Source organism: Equus quagga, chromosome 7, assembly GCF_021613505.1.
Source record: "Equus quagga isolate Etosha38 chromosome 7, UCLA_HA_Equagga_1.0, whole genome shotgun sequence".
In the NCBI taxonomy this organism is placed as follows: Eukaryota; Metazoa; Chordata; class Mammalia; order Perissodactyla; family Equidae; genus Equus; species Equus quagga.
In genome coordinates this window covers 88,088,322-88,112,764 of record NC_060273.1, presented here as the reverse complement: position 1 = coordinate 88,112,764, position 24,443 = coordinate 88,088,322, and the positions used below count along the sequence as shown (strand labels likewise).

The window sequence follows — 24,443 nt, the reverse complement described above, 5'->3', positions numbered from 1 at the left end:
CACACACACATTTTATTATTTATTACTTTTGGTTAAATCCTAGATAATAGCATTTCATTATATTTAACTTGTGTGTGTGTTGGTAGTTTCACCCAGTTTCCAGTTAACCTCTAATGTTTTCAGACCTGATGTTGAAATAAGAAAACAGGAAAACATTTATGTTACACAAATATAAGATATTTGAATATTTTCCTTTATGCCTTGCCTCCACGTAGATAAATGAAAAACAAATAAAGAAATATATAATTAAGGGCACTTAGAGTTGGAATAAATGAAAATACTCACTGCTTTAATTCAAAGGAGTTTTATAAATAAAGCATCAGGGTCTAACAGGCTTCCAACACATTCAATCTTATTGCACAGACCTAAACAGCAGAGGCTGAAATAGAAGATTGAGAAGTGGAAGTCCTGGCCTCTCCCAGATCAGATGCATTAATGAACTGATTTTCTCCCCAACTTACTCTTCCTTTCTACAATCAAGCATCTCTGCTAGTTTTAGAAGGACAGCTCCCTTTTTTATCACTCTTCCTTCTATTCTTCCCGTCCTTTCCTTCCACTTCCCACTGCCTGCTTTTTTTCCTCTCATTTTCTTTCCCTTGTGTTCCTAATGGCATTCAAGATAAGGATACCATCTGAGCCAGCGCCAAAAAGTGAAGTTCCCACAGATCTTTTGGTATTTCTCTGATGCCCATTTAAGGCTAAGTTTAGCTTAGAGAGTGCAAGGTTATAAAACGTTCTTAACGGCCTCACAAGTGCAGAAATGTGTACGTGCACGCGCGTGTGGGCCCGTGTGAGTTTGACATCTGCGGTTGATAACATTCTCTCTGTTCCTGGCAATTTCATTCTCACTAAATCTTCATAGTGCAAGAAAAAGGGAGGCAATTATTTCTACAAAATAAATATGTGAGAGCTCAGTGACTGTGGTAATTGGTAATTAATTATGGAGTTTAAATAACGTTATTTAGCATAAGAAATCCACATCATGTAATATCAATACAGGAATTAGTCCAATACTGTTTTTCCCATTATAATGAGCTATGTGTGTTTCATTCAGATTAACTGCAGGAAGACTTTCGCAATTCTCCCTTAATCAGGAAGCATTTCTGAGCTCTCACATAAATTTGTTCCTACTCCTATTATAGTGTTTACTGTGTCATATTACATTTTAACATTCAAGTAGATGACTAGTTCTGTTCTTTAAAAAGATAATGTGCTTCTCATTAACAGGGAGTACACATTGTTTGTCTTTGTAATTTGAACTCCCAGTACTTAGCCTAATACTTAACAAGCACTCAATAGGTATGTGATAAACAAACATAAATTTACAAACAAATCTATTTTAGCTACCCTCTTGCATATTCTAACTTGTGTTTAAAAAGGTAAAAGGAAATAAAATTTCAAAAGCACTAGAAAAAACTATAGCTATTTACAAGATTTGAGAAAGGGGAAAGACTTTCTAAGCATAATACCAAAGGAATAAATCATAAAAAGGCTTTTTAGAGGAAAATGAACAGACTGTATCAAAAGCTATAAACTTTCACATACTCAACGACTTAGCAGTGGCATTTCTAGGATATATCCTTAGAACAAAATCAAGGACAGAGATTTATCGACGCAGATTTTTATCAGAGCATTAGTAAAATACAAACAAACCAACAAAATGAACAGAAAACCTGGAAATGGCCCTAAATGTCAATTAATAGGAAACATAATTATAGCAATTTTGATTGGCGGGTGGGTGGATGAACAAAAAGGCAGCTATATCACAGTCACTGAGTTTGAGGTTTTGAATCAGATTGTTCTCCTCCTGTCCTTAAACTCCTAAAATAAGCTTGACCTCAGCAAAGTTTCTTCACCTGTGAGACTGAGAAAATAACTTTACAAACATCATATGGTTGTACAGAATGTAGATGCCTAACCCTCATTATGACATTATGCAGTGGAACTATTACAATCTATAATATAATATAATTTATTTAATAACACAAAAGGAGAAGCAGGGCATAAGTACATTTCATGTTACAGAACATGAAATCTTCTTACAGTAGATTTGGAAAGATCCCATGTTTTGTAAGCACTATATGTGCAGTAGATAAAGGATTCAAAGTATATCCTTCAAAATGTTAAAAGGAATTAATTCTGACCAGAGAGAAATTATGAATAATTGATTCTCTTGTTTTATCCTATTTTCTAAATTCTCTTATAATTATAATTACTAAATTTCTTCATAATTATATAGTTATAATTTACTATTTCTATTACTATTTCTAAATTGCTTTATAATTTACTATTTCTAAATTAATTTATAATTATAAACAAGTGTTACTTTTAGATAATAACATTACAATGGAAGGATATTTTTTTTTCCAAAAGATACCACTTAGACATTTCTTGGAAGTATCATATCCACTGTGTATAGAATTCTGTGTAATACCAGCTTGCTCTCTCACCATATGCCCCTGTATTCCTGGTAACACTATTAATTTGCTATGTTACTTGGATGTTCATAGGCTGAACAAACGCCCCCTGCACACTTTATAATAAATTCCAAGACTATGATATTAACATCGATTAAGTTTATCAATTATTTCTGAACAAACCTGGGTCTAGTCTACATAACTCCCAGAATTCAGGAAAACCCGAATGTGCCCATCTCCACTCTAGTTCTTGGAGAATTTAGATACAGTCTTAAGTAGGTTTAATAGCTGTCACAGTTAACTTACCTACTGAAATGTGGGTGGATGAACATAAAGGTACAGAATAATTCAAGAGCTTATAATTAGCTTTCAAGTTGCCATCATGCCAATCTGAGTGGTAAACTGTGGTTGACTCCTTTTAGAGAAGTCACCATCATCACGTTCCCACCAAATTAGACAGTAAGAGATGTGCTATACATCTGTGAAATGCTCAGCTTAGGCAGGAGCATAATAATGCAGAGTTTGAACAATCAGGACTCTGACACTGAAACACTGTCTCATGATGGGGTGAGCGAGTAAGTGAGAGCCCTGTGACTGGAAGTATTCAAGCAGAGACTGAATAACTCCTTCTCAGCATGCTTTTAGACATGGAGTTCATAAACTAACTGGATGATTTTATGAAAGTTATCTTGAAGTGAAATCCATCCATTTTCATTTTACATAGAAGATTAAAGTTGAGATTTTATAAACTTTAACATCTGCAACTGGATCTCACTTTTTTCTGAGGCAGATTCAGATTAACAAAAGGAAGTTTTCTTAAAAATGTCAATAGATTAAAAAGTAAATCTGCAATCCTCCTTTTAAAGGTATTATTTACTGAAAGATGTACATTTTAAAGGAAATGTCACTAAGCATAAGGGTATTTGAAATTCTACCAGATTTACACACTTTTTTAAGGAAGTCATACTTACATGATAAAAATTCGTAATAGTAAATACTATCATAATTTAAAAGGATCTAGCAGATATTTCTAACAGATGGTCCCTACGTAAGCTTCAAGGAAAATTCAATTACAAAATAAGATTTCAACAATCATGTAAGTCAAAGAAGTTGAAATAGGGACTTTGGGCAGGCCACATTTATGATCAAGCAATCACTGTATTTTATCCAGGAATCCCTTAGGTAAACTCATTTCTTGCCTACCCATCCATAAGTTTCTATTGATAAATAATAAGGTACATTTTAAGTGTTAGGGGGAAAAAAAAGTCTTGATACATAACGCTGATTCCATTTCCATGTATTCTCAGGTGTCTATTAAGGGCAATATTCATCTGTTTTCAAATGTAATCTGTTTGCAGAGAGAAGCAAAAGGAATTGAGGACCTTCATGTGCCTTGGACACAGCTGAGCTGCCTGCCTTTTACATCAGCATGTGGCCAGAAGAACTCTTTTTTAATGCTAAGTATAAAAGGTCATTGTACATATTAGCAAGGGTGAGAGGAGCACTCCAGACGTTCAGCTTCCCCAGCGCCAGGACTCAAGTTCAATACCATAATCATGCCAGCCATTAGTTACCACACAGTCTCTGTCTCCAGACCGGAAACCAGTCTGCCAGAAGCCCGGAGAGCTGGAAAAGCAGCCATGTTTTATCATACAACTGTTCCCAAGAGGCCAATTTAAAGGAAAATTATATGTGTTCTACATTAAGGAGGAAAAATAGCCCTAATTTTATGAAAGTCTTTTTTTTAAGAGAACAAAGAACATATATTTTGAAATTTAGTAATTGAATAAGACAATATGAACTTTAAATGTCAACAGGGCACCTGAGCCTATTCACTAACCTCAACACAAATAAGTTATTCCTTTTGTATCTATGTAGACAATGTTACTTGAAAAAAAATTATGAACTCCACTTCTAGTGGGATTGGCTATTCCATGTTAAAAATTTTCGTTGAAAATATCTTTTAAAAGTGTTAAAGTTCATGGTTGCAATCTAACAGTGGAAATTAGGAACTCCTTCTTTAAAAGAAATGAAGTTTACAACTTTTATCTGAAGGGGAGTAATTAAAAGATTTTTAAGAAACAAACACAGGATTTAAAAAACATCCTTTAGGCCAATTCATTAACCAATTAATTTTGTAACTTCTTCTGAAAACATGCTACTGTACATGTAAAATATGTGTAAGTCTTTATTAGATTCCCATAAATTTAGTAAGAGCTAACAAATCTAATGAATGAATAACTGTTGAAGAATAATGATGTAATGCCTGGAAGCCTTTGAGTCGACACTAACCAATTCCTCTGCCAATTAGGAATTGAACTTGAAATCTGCTTCAGGATGAAAGAGCCGCAAAGTTTACATGACTTCCAGAAAAATGAACATCATCTCCACCAGTTATAATTATGTTTGAAACTTTAAATTTTCCATTCTATGGTGTTTAAATAAACTCAACATCATCTAGGAAATTTGTGTTATTCCATTCTCAACAACTTATCTTTTTATGCTAACATTTCATAGTTAATCTTTCTTCCCAAAATAAAAGCATCTGGTAAAGACATTTAAATTTATCCTAAGCATAACTATAAACTCTGTCATTTGTGGCATGTACTTCAGTCCCAAGAAATCTCAATTACCTTAGGAATAATATAAATATCGTGATGTATATGTACATACCAGTGTATGTTAAAAGGCTGCATACATCTTACTTTTCAAACTTCACCATATAATTCTAATTTTTCAGTTCCTTCTCAAGATTTAACCTGAACACCAAGACAAAGTTTTTGTCAGCGTAATGAGTATAATTTTTAAAATATAAGATTTCTTTGCAATTCAAAGCCTCTCTCTCTATATATAAACCATCACCGCTACTTATGTGTAATATTTCAATAACACAGCTTCATATACTCTAATGTTTCACAACAAAGAAAGTGCTATTCAACTTCGGATGCTATGACAAGCCCTGGGAAAATAAATTGAGGATGTACATAATCAGGAATGACTATGTAATATCACTTTTAGTTTAAGCTTATTTTACTCTTAAGGTTCAGTGCTAAATTGTTATTTATCACATTTTATAAAGTTTATCTTCTTTGATATACCTTGGCACCCCTTTGCTATCCAGATATTTTTAACACTTCACTTAGTGCTTCAACGCTGGAGAATTTCAGTAGTCTACAGGTCATGAGTTTAACTACTGTTCAAATTATGGTAGATTGGTTTCATATTGACTTGACTGACTATTCACATAGATAAAGTGAACAATGCTAGAGGCCTACCTAACATCCATTCCCCCATCCCTTTACTCCTGCCCAACAGAAACTGGGTTGACACCAAACTCTCGCTTTCATGTGACTTTGAGGAAGCTTACATCATCTCCTGTTCCAAGGACAGGTCCTAATAAGTCTACATCAAACTATGAATAGCAATCCCCTTCCCATGAACTGGTTCAAAAACTCAAGCTTAAGCCAATCAGCATATGGAATATCTCTGAAGGCTATTACTGGTCCATGGTTAGAGGAGAGGTTTTCTCTCTCTAGATGTGAAGCATGTTGCTTTAGTTACTGCTGGCAGTCATCTTACAACCACAAAGGACTCCAGGGTAGGGCAAAACTGATACAAAAAGGAGGGCAGGGCCAAAAGAAGTAGAGTAACAGAGTGAAAGCCTTGATCACATCCTACCTGAAGCCCACTAGGTCTGAACATTTTGCTACACAATGTAAGATATTTCCTTATTGGTCAGGACAATTTATTTCAGATTTTTGTTGGTTTTGCAACCAAGGCCATCCTGATATTTTTTTTTTTTAACATAGGCAGAACTCCCAATGGCGACTCCAATTTGAACTGAGCACATTATTAGAATTTGCCATCAATCACTCATTCAAAATTATCCTAGAACCATAGCCTCAGAGTTGAACTGAGGTCTCTCTGATGGAAAAAACTGAGACACTTAAGCTGCTATTAGCTGCATCTCAAAATCTTACCATTCAAGTTACATACATAACAAAAGAAGAAGGAAAATACTATTTCATTAGAAGAATTTTCATTGGGTAACAAAAATTATACATTTTTACAATAAAAAAGACTTCTCCAAAGGGAGGTTCTATTTTCTCTTTTCTCTTCTTACCTCTTTCACACTGTGGACCAGTGAATCCATAAACACAAGCACAGCGGTTGGGTCCAATACAACGTCCACCGTTCTGACATCCATTTTCACAGACGGCTGCACACAAACACAACAAGAAGCTCATTATACAGAAAATCTCCAAGTACAATATGGTAGTGTGAAGATGAAGCCAATAATGCACCCTACCTCTAAAACACAAGCTACAGTTCACAGCACGCATTTACGTAAATACATTTAAGTGTATATTGAGACAAAAGCCTACACAACTCGTGTAAATCACATTGTTAAGAAAGTATTTGGCAATTTTTTTTTAAATCAGAATCACAAGGATTGGCTGGCTCTAATGCTCATACAGTCAGGATATAACTATCCAATTCTCTATTTTGGTTCTACTGACCCTATAATCTGTCTTCATAGGTGAGGAGGTGATTAAAATATGGGTAAATGTAGGAAAAAGGATGCAGACTCTAGGTAGCTGAGAGAGGGAGAAAAAAAGGAAGAGAAAATGTGAGAAGGACAAATTAAGAGGATATGGCAATAAAGGAAGGAGCAAAAATCAGAGAAGAAAAGGAAACCAAAAAAAGGCGAAATAAATAAGGAAAGGGCAAAACTAACATGAAAAATGGGGGGAAACACCATCTATTCAGCAATAAAATACAAAGTGAAATAACCAACGTGTAGAGTACATGCAGGTTATAGAAGAAAGGGAAAAACCTCCATGTGTAGATACAGTAAGTTCTTTCATATAAAACTAACCCACAGTCCAAAGTTGTCAAGTAATGATGACAAACACAAGCAGCACACACTCTCTTTCACTCCTTTATACTTGTGACAAGGAGACCAGCCTTCGGGGTTCAGTTGGCCCAAAGGCAGCCAGTGAGTCAGCTCTGAAGCCGAGCAGCTCCCCTCTCCCTCCTGCCCGCCCCACAGTGGAACTCAACCCAGAGCCAGAATCCACGACAAGAAAGTCTCTTAAAAGATCACTTTTCAGATTACTTGAAAAATAAGTATTCCCGTGAGCCATACTGACAACAGCTAATTCACGAATCATGTCTTCTCCAAGAGAAAATACAGACACTAAGATCTTGCCTCCCAATCCACACACCGTGTTGAACAGAAACACCCTGCCCTCACAGATGGAGAAGAGGATTGTACTCTATCACCTGTGCCTAAAACCAGAGCTTGACATTAAAGGGAAGTGAGGAGGCAATGCACATTTATGTGTGCTTCAAGTGAGGCGCATATCAAAAATGGGAAGCTCAGTAAATAACCTGATAGCTCAGGATGCAACAGTGTTGCTATTTCCTTACCAGGAATATTGAACTGGATTACCTAGCGCTATCCAGAATGCACCAAGTGGTTCTATTCTGCTGACAGCAACAAGACCAAAACATATTTTGAAATAAAAGATGTCTTCATCTTAAAGCATCACTGTGCCAATGGCCTTAAAATTCTCTGTCTGCATCAGACTCCGCTCAAAGGCAGGATTCTGTGTATGTTTTCACAAGTCCATCTCCCTGAGAACCACACCTTTCTGCTTCTTCACTGGTACCAAGCTGAGTTCTACACCGCACTTCCGACTCATCGGCACCTTGAAATATGGGGTGGGCAGTAGACTAGAGGAATAAATACATAGGATAAAAGAAAGGGAATAAAGAGAAGCGTGAGAAAGATGGGGGTGGACAGGAACATGTAAGGAAACAAAAACCTGCCAGAGAACTCTCCGTAGTGTGTGATTCTATGGAAACTGCCAGGAGTTGAGGTTTCAATTGCTAAAAAGATACTGCAAAAAGGCGGCACTCATCTAGTGTAATTAATTTTAAAGTACAGAATTTGCCTTAAATATTATCAAGCTGTAAGAAAGGTATACGAAAGTCACTTTCCCAAATATGTTCTCTCATTAGACACATGCTAGCCTTTAAGACGTGAACGGGGAAAAGCACCATGATTGACACTCAGGATGCAGCCCTGGGTAAGTGGAGGAAGGGCTTCTCTTAGGGTTTTCTAAAACAGAGCTTCCACATCCCAGGGAAGAGAACAGGGCTGGATCAGCCTTAGCTTCTCCTGCTAACAGCTCGTCCAGTCCAGAGGAAACCTAGTCTAACCTATCCAGTTAGACTACCAATTGCCTCTCTTTTCACTAAATTTTTTTGGTTTGAAAAACATAGTTATTGTTCATAAAAAAAATTATATCAACATGCCACCACAGTTTTATTGCTATTTTAAATGAACTAGATAATATTTTTAATATCTCAATTTTAACATAGCAAATATCAGCAGATGTAAGCCATTTGAACAAAAGATCTTCGGAATGCTCAATAATTTTTAAAAATGTAAAAGGGTTCTGTGAACAAAAGGATAAGACCCACCAATACAGCCATTTGCTTGTATTCCTAGCTCTCACGCGAGAGTGAGCTCTTCCAGGACAGGGACCAGACCGTTTGCCTTTGTGGCCCCGTATCTACTGTAGTAGTTGATATACCGCAGATACTAAAACATCCTGCAATATGTCAAAATCTTGCGGCACTTTTTCCACTATTTTGGGAGGCAGAATGACGAGGTGAACAGATAAGGAATTCTGCTGTCCCAGCACATCTCAATCACATCATCTTCCTGATTCTCAGCTTCCCTCCCTGGAGAGTAGAGCTAACAGTCCCTACCCCGTGGGAGTTTGAGGATTAAATAAAATGGTGTACAAAACAAAACGCACAGTGGCTGCACGTTAAAGGTATCTACAGACCTTATTTCCCCTTCTCTTTTGTTCTACAGAGTATTTGTATGAAAAACAAGACTCGATCTACAGCATCCACAGTTTACACTGAAGAACGACAGCAAAAGAAGAGAAGCAGGCAAAACAGATAAAAATGGGGCAAAAAAATAATGAGGTAATTTTCCTTCTTTCGAATGAGTTACGAAGAATGTTATTTTATAAAGTAATTTTTTATAACAAAACATAAGAGAAACAGAAATTTACAATTCAACTGGAGTTGGGAAGAAATTTGAATATGCCTAAATTTCCACCACAGAAAAAACGCTGACCACCCTGGAAGAAAAAAATGCTTATACCTGGTCCGGGACAAAGCAAAAGGCAGGGGACAAAAAGACATACTATAGATGGAAATATGAGCTGGCTTCTTAACTGCCTACCACAACGTGGGGAGAAGGGAAGAGCGTACCCTGTTTCATGCTGGTCAGTCTGTGAAAGAACACTGATCACGTCCTGTGGAAGCTCGAATATTTTTATTCAGTAAATATTTACCAAGCGCCTACTTTGTCCTAGGTAATATGACAAGTTCATGTTTTTATTAGACAGATTCCTGTACCACTTAACATAGGTACAGGTACCACTTGGACATAAGTCAATCTAAACTTATGGTTCTTACTTCTACACAAACATATCAGATAAAAATAGCATGCTAAACCAGGTTAAACGCTAAGAGGAAAGAAACAAAAGCCTACTGTTTTGACAGAGGATGATACAAATCTTTACTATTGGTTCTACCTCCTTCCTTTGTCTTCCAGGATACCACACTCTCCCAGTTTTCCTCCTACTTCGTTGTCTACTCGTTCTCACTCTTCAATGGCTTCTCTTCCTCAGAATGTTGGACTGAATCAGGGCTCTAGCTTTAACCCACTTCTCTTCTCTGTCTACACCAACTTCCTAGTGATCTTCATTAGGCCTAAGATTAAAATTATCTACATAAAAATTCAATCTATATGCTCCCAAATTCATATCTCTATCTCTGACCTCTCTCCTGAGATGAGTTCACAGATCTTTCCATTTACAGGTCTAACAGACTTCTCAAACTATCAAATACAAAACAGACCTGTTGATACCCCATGTTCTCAGATCCACCAGACCCCGAGTCCAGCCCACTTCCGGCTCAATCTTTCCATATCAGGAGATGACATTACCATTCAGGCTGAAGCTCCACCAAAACCCTCTAGCTTTCACTATGGATCTTTGCGTTTCCTTTTTTTCTCACGCACCACAACCAGTCCACCAGCACACACTTCCTTCCACAGAGTCTACCTCCAAATCAAGCTTTCACCCAGCACTTACCCATCCTCAGTTACTACAGCATCATCCACCAGCACCACTTCCATAGCCTTCTAACTGGCCCTTTCATTGTCTCTCTTGCCCTTTCTACAATCCGGTTTCAAGAGCAGCCAGTGACGTTTTTTAAATGTTAGTCAGATCACATCACTCCACTGATCAAAACGCCCCAATGGTGAGCCAGCCCTGATGGTGTAGAGGTGAAAGTTCTGCACTCTCACTGCTTTGGTGACCCAGGTTTGTTTCCCAGTTGTGGAATGACACCACCCGTCTCAGTTTCCATGCTATGGCAGCAGCTCACAGAGAAGAACTAGAAGGATTTACAACTAGGATATACAACCATGTACTGGTGCTTTGGGGAGGAAAAAAAAAAAGGGAAGATTGGCAACAGATGTTAGCTCAAGGTGAATCCTTCCCTGCAAAAAAAAAAGCCCCAATGGCTTCCCCTAATATTTAGGGTATAGTCCAAATTCTTCCTTTGGCCTAGAAGGCCCTATACCTCCATCTCTGAACACATCTCCTACCATTATCTCCTTTCCTTCAGCCACATGGGTCTTCTTATTGTTTCCCAAAATACATGAAGTTTGCTCCCACCACAGGTCCTTCAAATTTGCTTTTCCCTCTGTCTAGAACACTTTTCCCATAAACCTATGAGCACAGACTCAAGACTGTGTTCAAAGTTACCTTCTCAGAGATCCCTAATGTAAAATAGCAGAGAACTGCTTATCCTGAACCAGACTCTTTCCTTCTTACTCTGCTCTTTTCTAGAACTTCTCATTACCTAAATATGTATTAGGTATTTAGCTTTTCACCTACTTGTTAATTGTTTTCCCCACCAGAATATAAGCTCTGTGAGGCCCAGGGGCTCATCTGGTTTGCTCGCTGAAATACTCCCAGGACCTTGCACAGTGTGGGGCACACAGCAGTCACTCAATGAACATTGCTGAATGACATTAACAAGTGCTTTCTAAAGAATGCTTTCTGTATTTCTGGGAAACAACTAAGCAGTTTAAATGTTTTTATAATCTTCATTTTAGCAAACATATTTCCAGGACTTTTCTGGATTCACAAGCTGAAAACTGTTACATCTGCTTCTTTACTCAGTACTATAACACTCTCTCTCTATAAGACAACTTAGAAAGCTCTTCCTTTCTCGAGCTGATATGGAGTAGCTATCTTCCCTTCACCTTCTATTTACTGACTAATGAATTTTGTTGGTTCCATATTCTGCCTTTACCATCTGCTCTGTTACCCCTGATACAAATGTTAGACAAGGATGGTTTCATCCTATGAGATCTCTAGAGAACACATTTTCAAGCATATGCTGCTCTTCTGACCCAGCGCTTTTCACTTTCCCCTAATTGGAAACTGTGGTAACGTCAATATGGTTTGGTACAAGGACAGAAGAACACAAGAGCCCCTCCTCCAGGAAGGGAAACTCCTTTCCATCCCCTTGCTTCCTACTTCTGCGTGAAGAGCAGAGCAGAGACACACCGGCAAGAGCTCTTCCTGCAGAACCTTCAGGAAATACACACACACATACACCCCAGACAGTACAGCAGCTGAATTCAGGCTGAAACTTTCAAGATAGATTTGAGTAAATACGCTGAAAGAGGAGCTGAGGCAAGACGTTTTCCCCTGTAATTCTAAAGTAATTATGATTTTTCTCCCCTACAGAGAAAAAAGTTGTGTTTCAAAAAGGATAACTGTGTCTCTTCTCTGGCTACTGAACTCTGTGAAACAGACATACGACCAGATCTCCTTTTGGTAGGTGTAAAAAGAGGTATAAATCTGCCTGCTTATAAATACTGTGTTCATAATAGGCTTTTTCTTTTCTTATGATTATAAACTGAGGTCCACTGTATAAAATTTGGAAAAACCTGAATGTATGAAGAAAATATAGGGAAAAAAATTATCCACGGAAAAAGAAACCGCTACGATTTCTGTTCCACTGTTGTCCAGCTCTTTCCTGCTCTTGCCTGGCCAATCCTAGCCTAAAAACATATTACATTGGCATCTCCTATTTTTGCAAGAAAACTGGCCTCAATGTACTGTATTCTCTTAAATACTTTAACACTCCATTTCCTAAACTTCAGTCAATATCAGATTACCTTAACAGCTTTTGCCATACTTGAGAATCACCTATATAAGGGATCTACAAACTATGGTCCACAGGCCAGCTCTGGTCCACTTGTCTATTTTTGTACCATGAACTAAGAGGGGTTTTTACATTTATATGTGGTTGAAAAAAATCAAAAGAAGAATAATATTTTTGTGACATCTGGAAATTATATGAAATTCAAATTTCAGCATCCATAAATTAAGTTTTGCTGAAACACAGCCAAGCTCTTTCATTTACATATTGTCTATGGTCTCTTTTGCACTACAACAGTGGTGTTCAGTAATTCTGATAGAGACCATAAACTCTAAAATATTTACTATCTAGCCTTTACAGAAAAAGTTGGCCAACTCTTGACCTTAATAGGATATTTTTCTTTAAATTGATTATTTATCTGAAAATTTTTTAAAATAAAACTTTATAGCACTTACAAACAGAAAGCTATGATTACCCTCACTAGTAGGTAACTGGTGAGAACGTAAAATGGTGCAGCCACTATGAAAAACAGTACGGTAGCTCTGCAAAAAATTAAAAATAGAATTACTATATGACCCAGTAATTCCACTTCTGAGTATATATCCCAAAGAACTAAAAGCAGAGACTCAAATAGATGTTTGTACACCTATGTTCACAGCAGCATTATTCACAATAGCCAAAAGGTGGAAGCACCTCAAGTGTCCATCAATGAACGAATGGATAAACAAAATATGGGATATACATAAAATGGAATGTTATTCAGCCTTAACAAAGAAGGAAATTCTGACCATGCTACAAGACGGATGAACCACGAATGAAATTATGCTAAGTAAAATAAGCCAGTCACAAAAGGACCTATACCATATGATTACACTAAGTGAAGTATCTAGAGGACTCAAATCCGTAGAGACAGAAAGTAGAATGGTGGTTGCCAGGAGCTGAGGTGAGGGGGAAACGAGGAGTTAGTGTTTAATGGGTATAGAGTTTCAGTTCTGCAACATGCAGAAAGTTCTGTAGATGGCTGCACAACAATGTGAATCAACTTAATGCCACTGAACTGTACACTTAAAAATTGTTAAAATGATAAATTTTATGTTACATATATTTTATTACAATTTTTAAAAAATGTTTTAACTGTAACAAAAATGAAATAAGATTAAAACAAGCTAGATATTTGTGCACACCCAAGATTTGGTCTTTCTATGCTAAAAAGGTTGATGAGCAATTCCCGGGGAGGCCTTGAAGATAATCAGTAAAACTAGATTTTGCACCTGATAAAATGCAAATGATGTGAAAAGGGACTTGCCTACTACTTATGAATCAATTTTCTTTAATGTCATCCATACTTAAAAATATGGGGATTCCCAATTTTGGAAACACTAACCTAAAGTATTCCCCAGTAACATGCCATAATTGAGGAGCCCTAATCCTCACATCCTTGCCAGAAGGGTATTTCTTAATTAGTACAAGATGTTTTCCGGTGAGTAAAGATAAGAGCTTTACTGGATTAAAGCTCCCTCTTTCACAACAACATCTGATTTTCAAAAAGGCATTTCATAGCCCTGTACTGTGGTATTAAATAATTAAATATATTGGAGCAAAGGACACTTGTAAGATTGGCTCATATACATATAAATATAGAGAGAGATATCACACCAAACTTCACTACTTTTTCAGGAAAGTATACAAGAAAAATAAAAGATAAAAGAAAAACAAGTAAATATGTACTTATGATATGTGTCGGATTTGATAAAGCACCAGTGGTATTCAATAACATCAATAGTCCAAAAATTTTAAAAGAGTTACAAAAAAATATTATAGGATGAAGTTAGAAATTTAGTCATAAGGTATGGCTTACTACTTAAAATTTTTTCTTTAAAGGATCATAGGATTTACATGACCTTAACTTATGACTTAATATGAAATACACACTAAATCAAATTATTTCTAATAAATCAAGTCTATTCTGATGTTCCTTACGTTGTCCACAATAAGTTCCAATATATCCCTTCTGGCACTGGCAATGGTCATCTGCACAGGTCCCACCATTCATGCATCTAACATTGCACTGCTGAACTGCAAAGAGCAACAAAAACCATAAAAACATCAATCACCAAAACAGTAGTTTCTGTGAGAGTTATAAAACTACACTAAATATCCAATTCAATGACAAATATATTTTACAGATGTAAATGTTATGACCCAAGCATATCTCTATTTATTTGTTGTAAGTGCACACATGAGCATATCTGTTACAACATATGTTATTCAGTATGCATTTAAAATATATTACACTTTCAGTGTTAAAGGAAATAAATATAAGGGGACTAGTAGCATAGTTTCTAAGGTGCAGGAGACACACATGTATCCATTCAGAATGCAGGGGCCAAGTGCCTGCCATATGAGCTCAGTGCCCTGCTGTCATGATAGACTCTGTATCCACCCTCATGGAGCTCACCTTCCCTTAGGGAGACAGACAAAACACAAGTAAACAAATACCATAGGGTCATTATAGATTGTGATAAGTTCTCTGAAAGAAACTGTCTTGTGAAGGAGAATAGCCTGGAGCCAAGGAGGAATCTATATACAGGATCCAGACAAGACCATTCAGACGTGACAGTTAAGCTGAGTTCTGAAGAACTAGAATGAGCCAGGCATGAGAAATACCACGGACGAACCTCACAGTAAGAGGAGCCAAAAAATCAAAAGAGCTTAGGATAGTAAAGGGTTTCCTCTGTTTGAAAAATTGAAAGATTCACATGATTATCAAGTGGTGGATTGAGAAGAGAAGGTCTTAGAGAAGTAGGCGTAGGCCAGCCAGGTAATGCAAGGCCTCCTTGGCCACAGACACGTTTGCAATATATCCCGAACACAACAGGGAGTCATTGAAAGGTTTCAAAAAGACAGTGAAGTGATGTGACTTATATTTTTAAAAGATGACTCTGGCTACTCTACAGAGAATGGAGTTGAAGAGGGAAAGAGTAGAAGCTTGGGAACCCATCAGGTGGTTATTGCAATAGTCCAGGTGAGAGCTGAGGGTAGCTGAAGCACATGGTATCAGTGGTGATGGAAACGGGAAGATGGATTTGAGATGTATTTTCCAGTAGAAGCTAGAGGTCTTGTTAAAAGAGGTGAAGTGAGAGAAAGAGAAGCAGTTGCTTAAACACTGGGTGAACGGTAGTGCCATTTGCTGAGGCAAGCAAAACTGTGGAAGAGGTAGACCAGGGTCAGCAATGCATCAAGTCTCATGCTACCAAGTTTCAGATGCTTACTATATATTCAAGTGGAGATGCTGAATAGGAAAGGGAACACGTGAATGTGAAGCTCAGTGGAACGATCTGCTCTGGAGATTATCATCATGAGTTAGCAACATATTAGAAGTAGTTGAAGACAGATATGTAAATGAGTTCACCCAGGGAGGACAGAACTCTTGGGAATACCAAACTTTGAATGGAAGGCTAATGAATAAGATGCAGAAAGGAGACTAAAAAATAATCATCAAGAAAAGGAGCATTGTGGGCCATTGATATTACGCAAGTGAAGGGAAAAGAAAGTATTTCAAGAAGCTAGTGATTAATGCTGCTAAATGCTTTAGGGAGGTGGAGGAGGATAAGGATTTGCAAGGACAGAAAAGTTCCTGATGGAAAGGGAGTGAGTACTCAAGGCCAAGTGAATTCATCGATTCCCTACTAAATTATATACCATAAACTGAGGGTGGGCCAGTGAACGTTCAGCTGCCCAGGGAGAGGAATTATGAAGTTGAATTGTAAAATTTCTCCAGGATTGGGTTTTTTGCTGAGGGCATACCTGAGAAAACTAAGAGAATAGGATAATGAAGATATAGGCAAGGTATCTTCCTGTATCAGACAAGTGAGGCTCAGGAAAGTGGTGGAGGAAATGTGCTAATCAGGGGGGTCAAGAAAGTCTCGGCAAATTTTGAATAATAGGTTATGAAGGACTGGGAAAGTGACAGATTATTTTCAAAGAAAGTGAAATTAGCGTTTTAAGAACTTTCATCAGAAGACAATGACATTTGTTGTATGCATCTTGAATCTTATATTCCTGAGTCAGAAGGATTCACTATTACCTTTTCTCAGAGCCAGTTTGTAGACAGAAATGTTAAAAATACATCAACTTCACGCTCGTTTGAGACGGACATAAAGATTTATTTAATTCCTGAACAATTAAATAAAGAATATGTGTTTCTGCCTTGTTATAATGTTACCTTAAACACTGGCCTCCAAGATTAATCTTGGACCTCAAAGACCCAACAATTTCTAACTGGATCATCAATAACACAATCTTGATCCACTGTTACAGTGATCTTCGAGTCGTTGGGGGTTAATGTGTGTAAAGCAAAATAAGTTAATATATGTAAAGCATCTGGTCAGGACACAATATAGATGTGTTGTCATCCCAATCCTCTTATCCTTTCCCTTAGTTAACCCACAAAACAGGATATGAGCCACAGGAGTTAAACCACGGCAATAAACAGAGCCTAGGGTTTGAGTCTACAGGCTTAGGCATCAGAATACCTGGATTCAAATCTATGTTACACTGGGCAAGTTATTTAACTTACGCATGCCTCAATCTCCTTCTCTCTAAAATGGGGTAATAATAATAATAGCTGGTAGTGTTCACTGAGGATTCAATAAAATGATGTAGTCATACACTTAACACAGTACCCAGCACACAGTAAAATCCCAGTAAGTTATAGCTATTATTCACCAAAAACTACTTCTCCACTGAATCCAGGCTCTTTTACTGCACAGACCCAAGTTCTGGACCAGAATTAAATCATTTTCCTAATGAAAATCATTAGTCCATTGTCCCTTAGTTGTCGGTGGCAATAACTAAGCTGCCAAAGTTTTTTACTCCAAAGATTAATACAGACTTGGTTAGTGAGGAAAATAATCAAGGATTTATAGCATCATTGAAAAGAACATTTAGTATTTACTCAAAAGCTTAAGGGTAATGCAGTAAATAGGGTTACATATAAGAAACATACTTGATTTTGATCCACAGGTCGGTGATATTTGGCCACTTGAACAAGTACACATGTTAGGACGGGAACAAAATCCATCTCCACAACTATTTCTACAAATTGCTGCAGAAAGCACAATAGGAAAGAAAATGAATAATTAGGTAATAAACCATAGTTCACAAAACAAGAAAGCTACGGTTAAAAAACATAAACTTGAAAAACTAAGATATAAAATATGTGATATATGTTTAATTTCAGATATGCAATAAAATTACCCATTTTGGATATGAGAGTAAGTCTCACAAGTATCCTTATGATAATGGGCAAAAAAATGAAGCTATTCCAAGTTCTATAATCCTAATTCTTTAACTCTGCTTTCAATAATCTTTTCCATTCAAGGCAGAGATTTATATGCAGAATTCACCACGAGAAGTCAGTCTTGGTCCCAGGAAGCTGGGAGGGTTGAGGAAATCCAAAGGTCCTGCATAACCTCAGAAAACACAGCCCACTCTGTAAAAGACCTTCACAGGAGACAGAGAATGTGAAATTGGCTGAGCCAGAGACTCCAGGCCCTAATGACTTGGCCAAGCCCCAGGGGTTCCATGCACATTCCTTCCTGGCTGGTATCTGACCTGCCCCATCATCAATCTTTGTTCCCCTTAATAATTCCCTCTCTCCTTCCTCCAGCCTTTCTTCTCCCATATTATCTCCACAACCTAGCCTGTTCCTGCTGCTCAGAAAAGCTTCTGCGACATTTTGATGGAGGGAGAGTCAAAGCCTCCTGCAGCTGTGACCTCCAAGGTATGAGGGTCATCACAGCAAAGAATGTTGGGCTCACTGACACAGCACATACCATGGAGCCTCAAAATCATTAGCCGAGTGCCTTCAAATGGGAAGTCTCTCCCATATTTAGAGTCAGTTCACTTAGGAGCTGAGAGATTTATCACTATACTCACAACTGGATTCTGTCTTTGTGCACAAAGGCTATGTACTTTCATACTCCATGATGGATGCATGAAGACAAGAAGAGGAGAGGCTGGGAACACCCTGAAACTAGCTGTAAACATTTATGTGAATGTGCATATGTGTCTTTTGCTAGGGAGGGGTGCCACAACTTTCAAAGAGATCTGAGACCCCCAATAATGTAAAGAGCATATTTTACAGAAGCAAACTAATACAATAACTGTTTTTCTTCTCCAAATTGCTTTTCAACATCCACGTAATATGGTCAGCATCTCCATTAGTACTCCTTATAAATGAAAATGTCATAGATCAGGGCATGAAGGTAGAAAACTAATTCTAGGCAGGAACATGGTTCCTGCCATGGATTTGATTATTAACTCTTAAAATATACTAGAGTTACTGATCACCAATAACTTTCCAATGATAAATGTTCACTAAAATACTGTTTTATTTCAAAGCCCCCTCACTCCCAGCAGGCAGACATTTAGTCTAGGCTCAGCTAATATACAAAGTGGCCCTACCCAGGTCCTAAAACCAAAGAAGGCCTGATGGGCTGCAGACTGGTCATCCTCAGACAGATCCGTGTCATGGCCTCAGGTGTGTGCTCTACATCGTGAGCCAGTGAGAAGCAAGAGTGCTTAGGCCTTTTCTCCTCACACTCATCTCAGACTATGGTATCCCCCACCTAAATATCTGTCCCTTTCACACCATGAGGCCCAGAAATATCAGAGGGAGAGGGAGAAAGGACCTGGGTGTGGGGATTTCAGCGATGCTGGGAGAAGATGCACAGCACAGTAACTACAGGATAAGCAAGAGGTCTGAGGCGGAGTTTTCGTTCTGCCAATAACCCACCATAAGCTTGGAAAAAAACCCACAGCTTCTCTGGGTTTAGTTTTCTCGTTGGTAAAATAAAACAAAGGGATTATACTGGTGTCTTCTGATGTTTCTTCAGGTCTCAAATGCTATGATTCCTGGCCAACCCCTCCCCACAGTTATTCCAATGATCAAAATTCCCTTCATAGCATCATTTCACAATAAATAAATTAATAAGCAAACTTTCCCATTGCTTCACGTTCTAATAGATTAAAAAAACAAATGGAAAGTGAGAAAGTCAATTCCATCCTTTTGGAAACAAATACTTGGAAGTTTGGAAGTACTTCAGTGATCTTTGCAGGCCACAATTAAGAACAATAACAACAAAACACAGAGACTCAAACAAAATGCATTATGTTTCCAGTAGTTTGAGAAATACACTTTCTTTTAATATCTTCGTCTACTCATGAAGCCTACTCAAGGTCAAACATTAAAATTCTAGAAGTTTACCATTTTAATATCTTTCTACAGGAAAAGAATGCTGGTGTATAACTGTATGAGAAAATTAATCTTTGGTCCTCATTTTCTATTTGTGTTTTACTTACTCTCCTTTCGTAAGTTGCTCAGAGCTTTTCTTTTGCTATATGGTGGAAATTCAATAAATATAAGAAATAATTTATTATCATTAGAAAATCTTGGAATCAAAACTCTTGATTTTGATTTTTACCTCCCCATATTATAATTTTTTTTTTTTGAGGAAGATTAGCCCTGTGCTAATTGCTGCCAATCCTCCTCTTTTTGCTGAGGAAGACTGGCCCTGAGCTAACGTCCATGCCCATCTTCCTCTACTTTATATATGGGACGCCTACCACAGCATGGCTTTGCCAAGCGGTGCCATGTCCACACTGGGGATCCGAACCGGCGATCCCCGGGCCACTGAAGCAGAACCTGCAAACTTAACCACTGCGCCACTGGGCCGGCCCCACATATTATAACTTTAAATGTCAAAATAAATGGACTACTGAATTTAATGCAGAAAATTAAAAGTTAAAATTTAGGTGAGACCCATACAAAAGAATACAAAGGCATTACGGTCTCCTTCTATTTTGTGTACTTTTATACTCCTGGGTATTTGAATTACTTTTTTAAAGTGCTAATAAATATTTTTGTAGATATCACTTGACACAAGTGTAGTAAAAGTTTCTTGCAGATATAAAGATCATTTCAAAGTCTATGCTTTTTATAGCCTTATGCTACATGCACATTCCAATGTATTTCATAAGCACCCAAATATTTCAAGTAGTAGAAATGTAGGCTACAACATTCACTGTTACTCTGAGATTGCCAAAGCTGCTCTTCTAAACAAATAAAGGGTACAATGTTACTCAAAGACCAAAAGTATTTAAAGCTGACACTCAGAGGGCCATACATATATTTCTACTGCAAATATTCTGGAAGGCTCTGTTCTCTGGAATTCCCATTCCACACTGATCCAATAAAACCTGACTTTACAGATTTTCAACACGTACCATAAACGGATCCCTTCTCCTCGGCTGCTCTCCAACTCAATAATGGCAGTCACATTCATTACATTTAGTGAGTCAGACTTTCCGTTGTGCCTAAGTCACTCCCGGCTAGTATGGCAGGTGTGTGGTGAGTGACGTTAGCTGTTTCAGGATTCTAGGAACCATGTAAGTGTAAAGCAGGCATGGTAATGCCCTACTGGCCTGAAAGAGTAAATGCACCCTCCATAAATGCCTCACATCCATGACTTCTGTGCTGCAGAGAAAAGAATGTAATCCCTTCTTTTTTTTTTTTTTAAACAAAAGCAAAGGTATATAATCAAAGGGTTTATTTTAAATATTTATGAATCACTTTAAAGAACACAGTGGTTGTTTCCTATTTTTGCCTCATTACTGGAAGTTGTGGGATTTTTAGGGCAGAAAAAATAATAAGAAACTAGTCTTCACAACACTTGAGAGTTCATTCCTTTTTAAAACCTGCACTGAAATAACATTAGGGGTCCATCTCAAACCCACAAAACCAATAAATATAGAGTCAGAGATGCCACTACATCCTCATTATCCCAGGGCTAGTGTGGCTGGCCCTTTTTCTCTGTTCATAGTTGCATAATTATCTTTTCCCTGGAGAACACTGAGGTCAATCTAAAGTCAAGACTGGTTCTAAATGAATGTGCTGTCTATGATACCTGGCACCCCTCCTGAAAAGACGAATGTGGCTGCGCTATACAAACATACAGGAGACGGCCAGTCACACTTCAACTCACAAATTCACAAGCACAGGAAATAAGACATCCCACAGGCCATCACCGTGAGGCTGATAACTAATGACTTCTCCAATCAGAACTTGCAGAGCGGGGTACACTTCGGAAACTGAATCAAATAATCAAGGCTTTTCGGGTCAGATATGCAGAACTTTTAAAGTTCTAAGGAAATCTATTGTACACTATGAGGTTTGGGGGTCAGGAAATTCTAAATTCAAATGCCTTTCAAAAAAAAAAGCAAAGCCATTTGGAACAGTCCTCTCATTTAAAAATTTTGTTAACCTGGGTCAACTCTAAATCCGTTAGAGTGCTCTTTTCATATCTATGTTATGTGGCTGCTGAGATGAAACCAGGGATAATAAAGTGGTTTTGTACAAAGGCCTAAGAAAGCTTGATATTCAAGGCCTAAACCTCAAGCAGAGTCAAAAGGCAGATAATTTACATAATCACATTGCGGTCTTATCTGGACTCTTAGGAAAAGTGGTTTTGAGTTATCTAGGGAATTGCTCTACTCCCCCTTCAGTTTTTATTAATAGACATAGAAAGATAAAACTTCCAAGTATCTTTGAAACCTTTATCATTATTGCCCTTCAACAGAGTCTAGAAGTGAAGTCTAAACTGATGCAAACCGGCTGCTTCTTCCCCACCATTCAAACGGAGCCGAGTCCTAATTATCACAGCTATGTGGCCACTCGATTCTAAATGCAGCTGTGTGTCCAAACGACTGAATGCAAGAGGTCTGCCCTGAGACAGGGCCGAGCCAGCTGCCCCAAGCTGAGATCCCAGCCAAACACTCACGGACAATGCACTGGTTTCCTCCAGGGAGCGTCTTCCAGCCCGGGCAGCAGTAGGAATGGAACCTGGATCCGCACACGTTGGGCCTGCGATGGACAAGCCAGGTCACACACACGTAGACGGGGTGAGGTAACATGTTAACGGTTTTCGTAGACAAAACTCTGAGCGAGATTTCAGTACAACAAACCAACCAAAACTACCCTTCAAATTCTTGGGGCTTGGGGCGCAGACGTGGAAGTAAATGGGCTAGACGCTGGAATGGGGGAGGTTCAGAAACGTCTGAACACTGTCTTTCATCTGTCCTCTGTTGCTGCCTTTTTAAAAAGGGAAAAGAAACATGGAAACATATAATTTGCTACTATTCCAGCCTCCAGAGGCAGAGAACAAAGGGAACACTCCGTTTCCAAAGTCCTTACTCTCGTCCCCAGATCCACCCCTCCTGGATCAACTGTTACTTTGGCCCCGACGTGTCAAGGAAGGCGCGTCGAAAGGTGGAGCGCTCGGGTTGGTGATTAGAGTGAGCTGTAAGCCCCCAGCACACGTCCTCAAACAAAAGACTCGGGAGCGGCGCCCCCGACGGCAGCCTCCACCAGCCCGGGCGCCGGGTGGACTCCAGCCCGCCTTCCGCCGGACTTTCGGAACCTGTTCCCGCACCTCGGGCTCCGCATGCGCTCTGCAATCCCCAACCGGGGGCCTCCGACCCAGCCGCGCCCAACTCCCCGAGGGAACGCTTTTTGCCGGCTGAGCTGCCGAGGAGAAGGGGGAGGCACTCCTGGGAGTGTTCAGGGTCTCCTGGCGAAGGGGGCCGCAGCTCTGGCCGCCAGAACTAGGTTCAGGCAGGGATGAGATGGAAAACTGCCAAGCCAGGTTCCCCCCGTGCCGCCTGTCCACCTACCCTCGGAGCACGTCCTGCTGTCCTCGCCTGCGGACGCGGGTGGTCGCCGCGGCACCTTCCTCTCGGTACTCGGGCACCGCGAACCCGCCTTCGGACCCCGCCGCCGCGGGCCGGACCTGTTGCGGCGGCGACTGGGGCCGGGGCGGCTTGGGCGGCGGAGGCTGGGGCTGGCCGGCCGTGCCCTGCGCCCAGAGCGCCACGCAGCCCAGCCACACGAAGTAAGGCTGGAGACACAGCCGCCGCCGTCTCCCCATCGCGGGCGCCGAGAGCGCGCGGACCGAGGTCCGCGGAGAGGGAGCGCTCAAAGACAAAATCTGCGCGGCCCGAAAAAAGTCAGGGTCTAACAAGCCCTTCGTCGGCTCCCGAGGCTCCCTTGGGCTCGGGCTCCCTGCTCTGGCGGGAGCCCCGGCCCCCTGGCTGCCGGCGGGGCGCGGGTTCTAGGGCAGCGGGCGGCGAAGCGCGGCGGCGGAGCGGCCGGCAGCCCCGCGCGGTCCACGTTGCATCCCCCGGGCCACGGCCCCGAGCGACTACAGGACCGCCAGCGGGCGGGGGCGGGAAATTACAAAAGTAACCCGAGCAGCCGCGGCGTAAAGTTACAAAGAAAGCGGACCTCAAAAGAAAAAAAGGGCCTGCACGCAGCAGCGCGGCGAATTCTCGTGCGCTACGGGCACAGTTCTTGGAAAGCTGCAAAAGTCGCCCGAAAGAAGCCGGCAAGCAAACAAAAGTCGCCCCCGAAAGAAGAGGAGGGTCTCCTCCCGGCTCGCCCGGAGTCCCGCGGGGCAGCGACGCGCCGGCGGCGGCTGAGGACCGGGCGGAGGTGCGCGGGGCCGGGGCGAGCCGCCGGTGAGAGGGAGGGCGGGAGGCTGGCCGCCGGGGAAGATGCGGCGGGCGAGGGCGCGGCGCGGGGGTTTTGAGGCCCGGCGGGGCGCGGGGCGGGCCGGCGGGCGGCGGCTGTCAGTGGGGGCTGGAGCGCAGCCGTCCACACGTGGGGCGCAGCTCGGACCGAGAGGCCGGCGC

At 40.0% G+C, this 24,443-nt stretch overlaps 1 protein-coding gene across 1 annotated transcript in view; it reads right to left on the bottom strand.

Moving 5' to 3' along the window:
- Positions 1-24,209, bottom strand: part of FBN2 (fibrillin 2) — a 235,207-nt gene extending 210,998 nt beyond the window's left edge. The window contains exons 1-5 of the mRNA XM_046665362.1: positions 23,427-24,209; positions 22,535-22,617; positions 17,701-17,799; positions 14,673-14,768; positions 6,541-6,636 (exon numbers count right to left, since the gene is read on the bottom strand). Coding sequence (XP_046521318.1) covers positions 6,541-6,636; positions 14,673-14,768; positions 17,701-17,799; positions 22,535-22,617; positions 23,427-23,680 — 628 coding nt within the window. The 5' untranslated portion in view covers positions 23,681-24,209. The remainder of the gene's footprint in view (positions 1-6,540; positions 6,637-14,672; positions 14,769-17,700; positions 17,800-22,534; positions 22,618-23,426) is intronic.
- Positions 24,210-24,443: the final 234 nt, after the last annotated feature.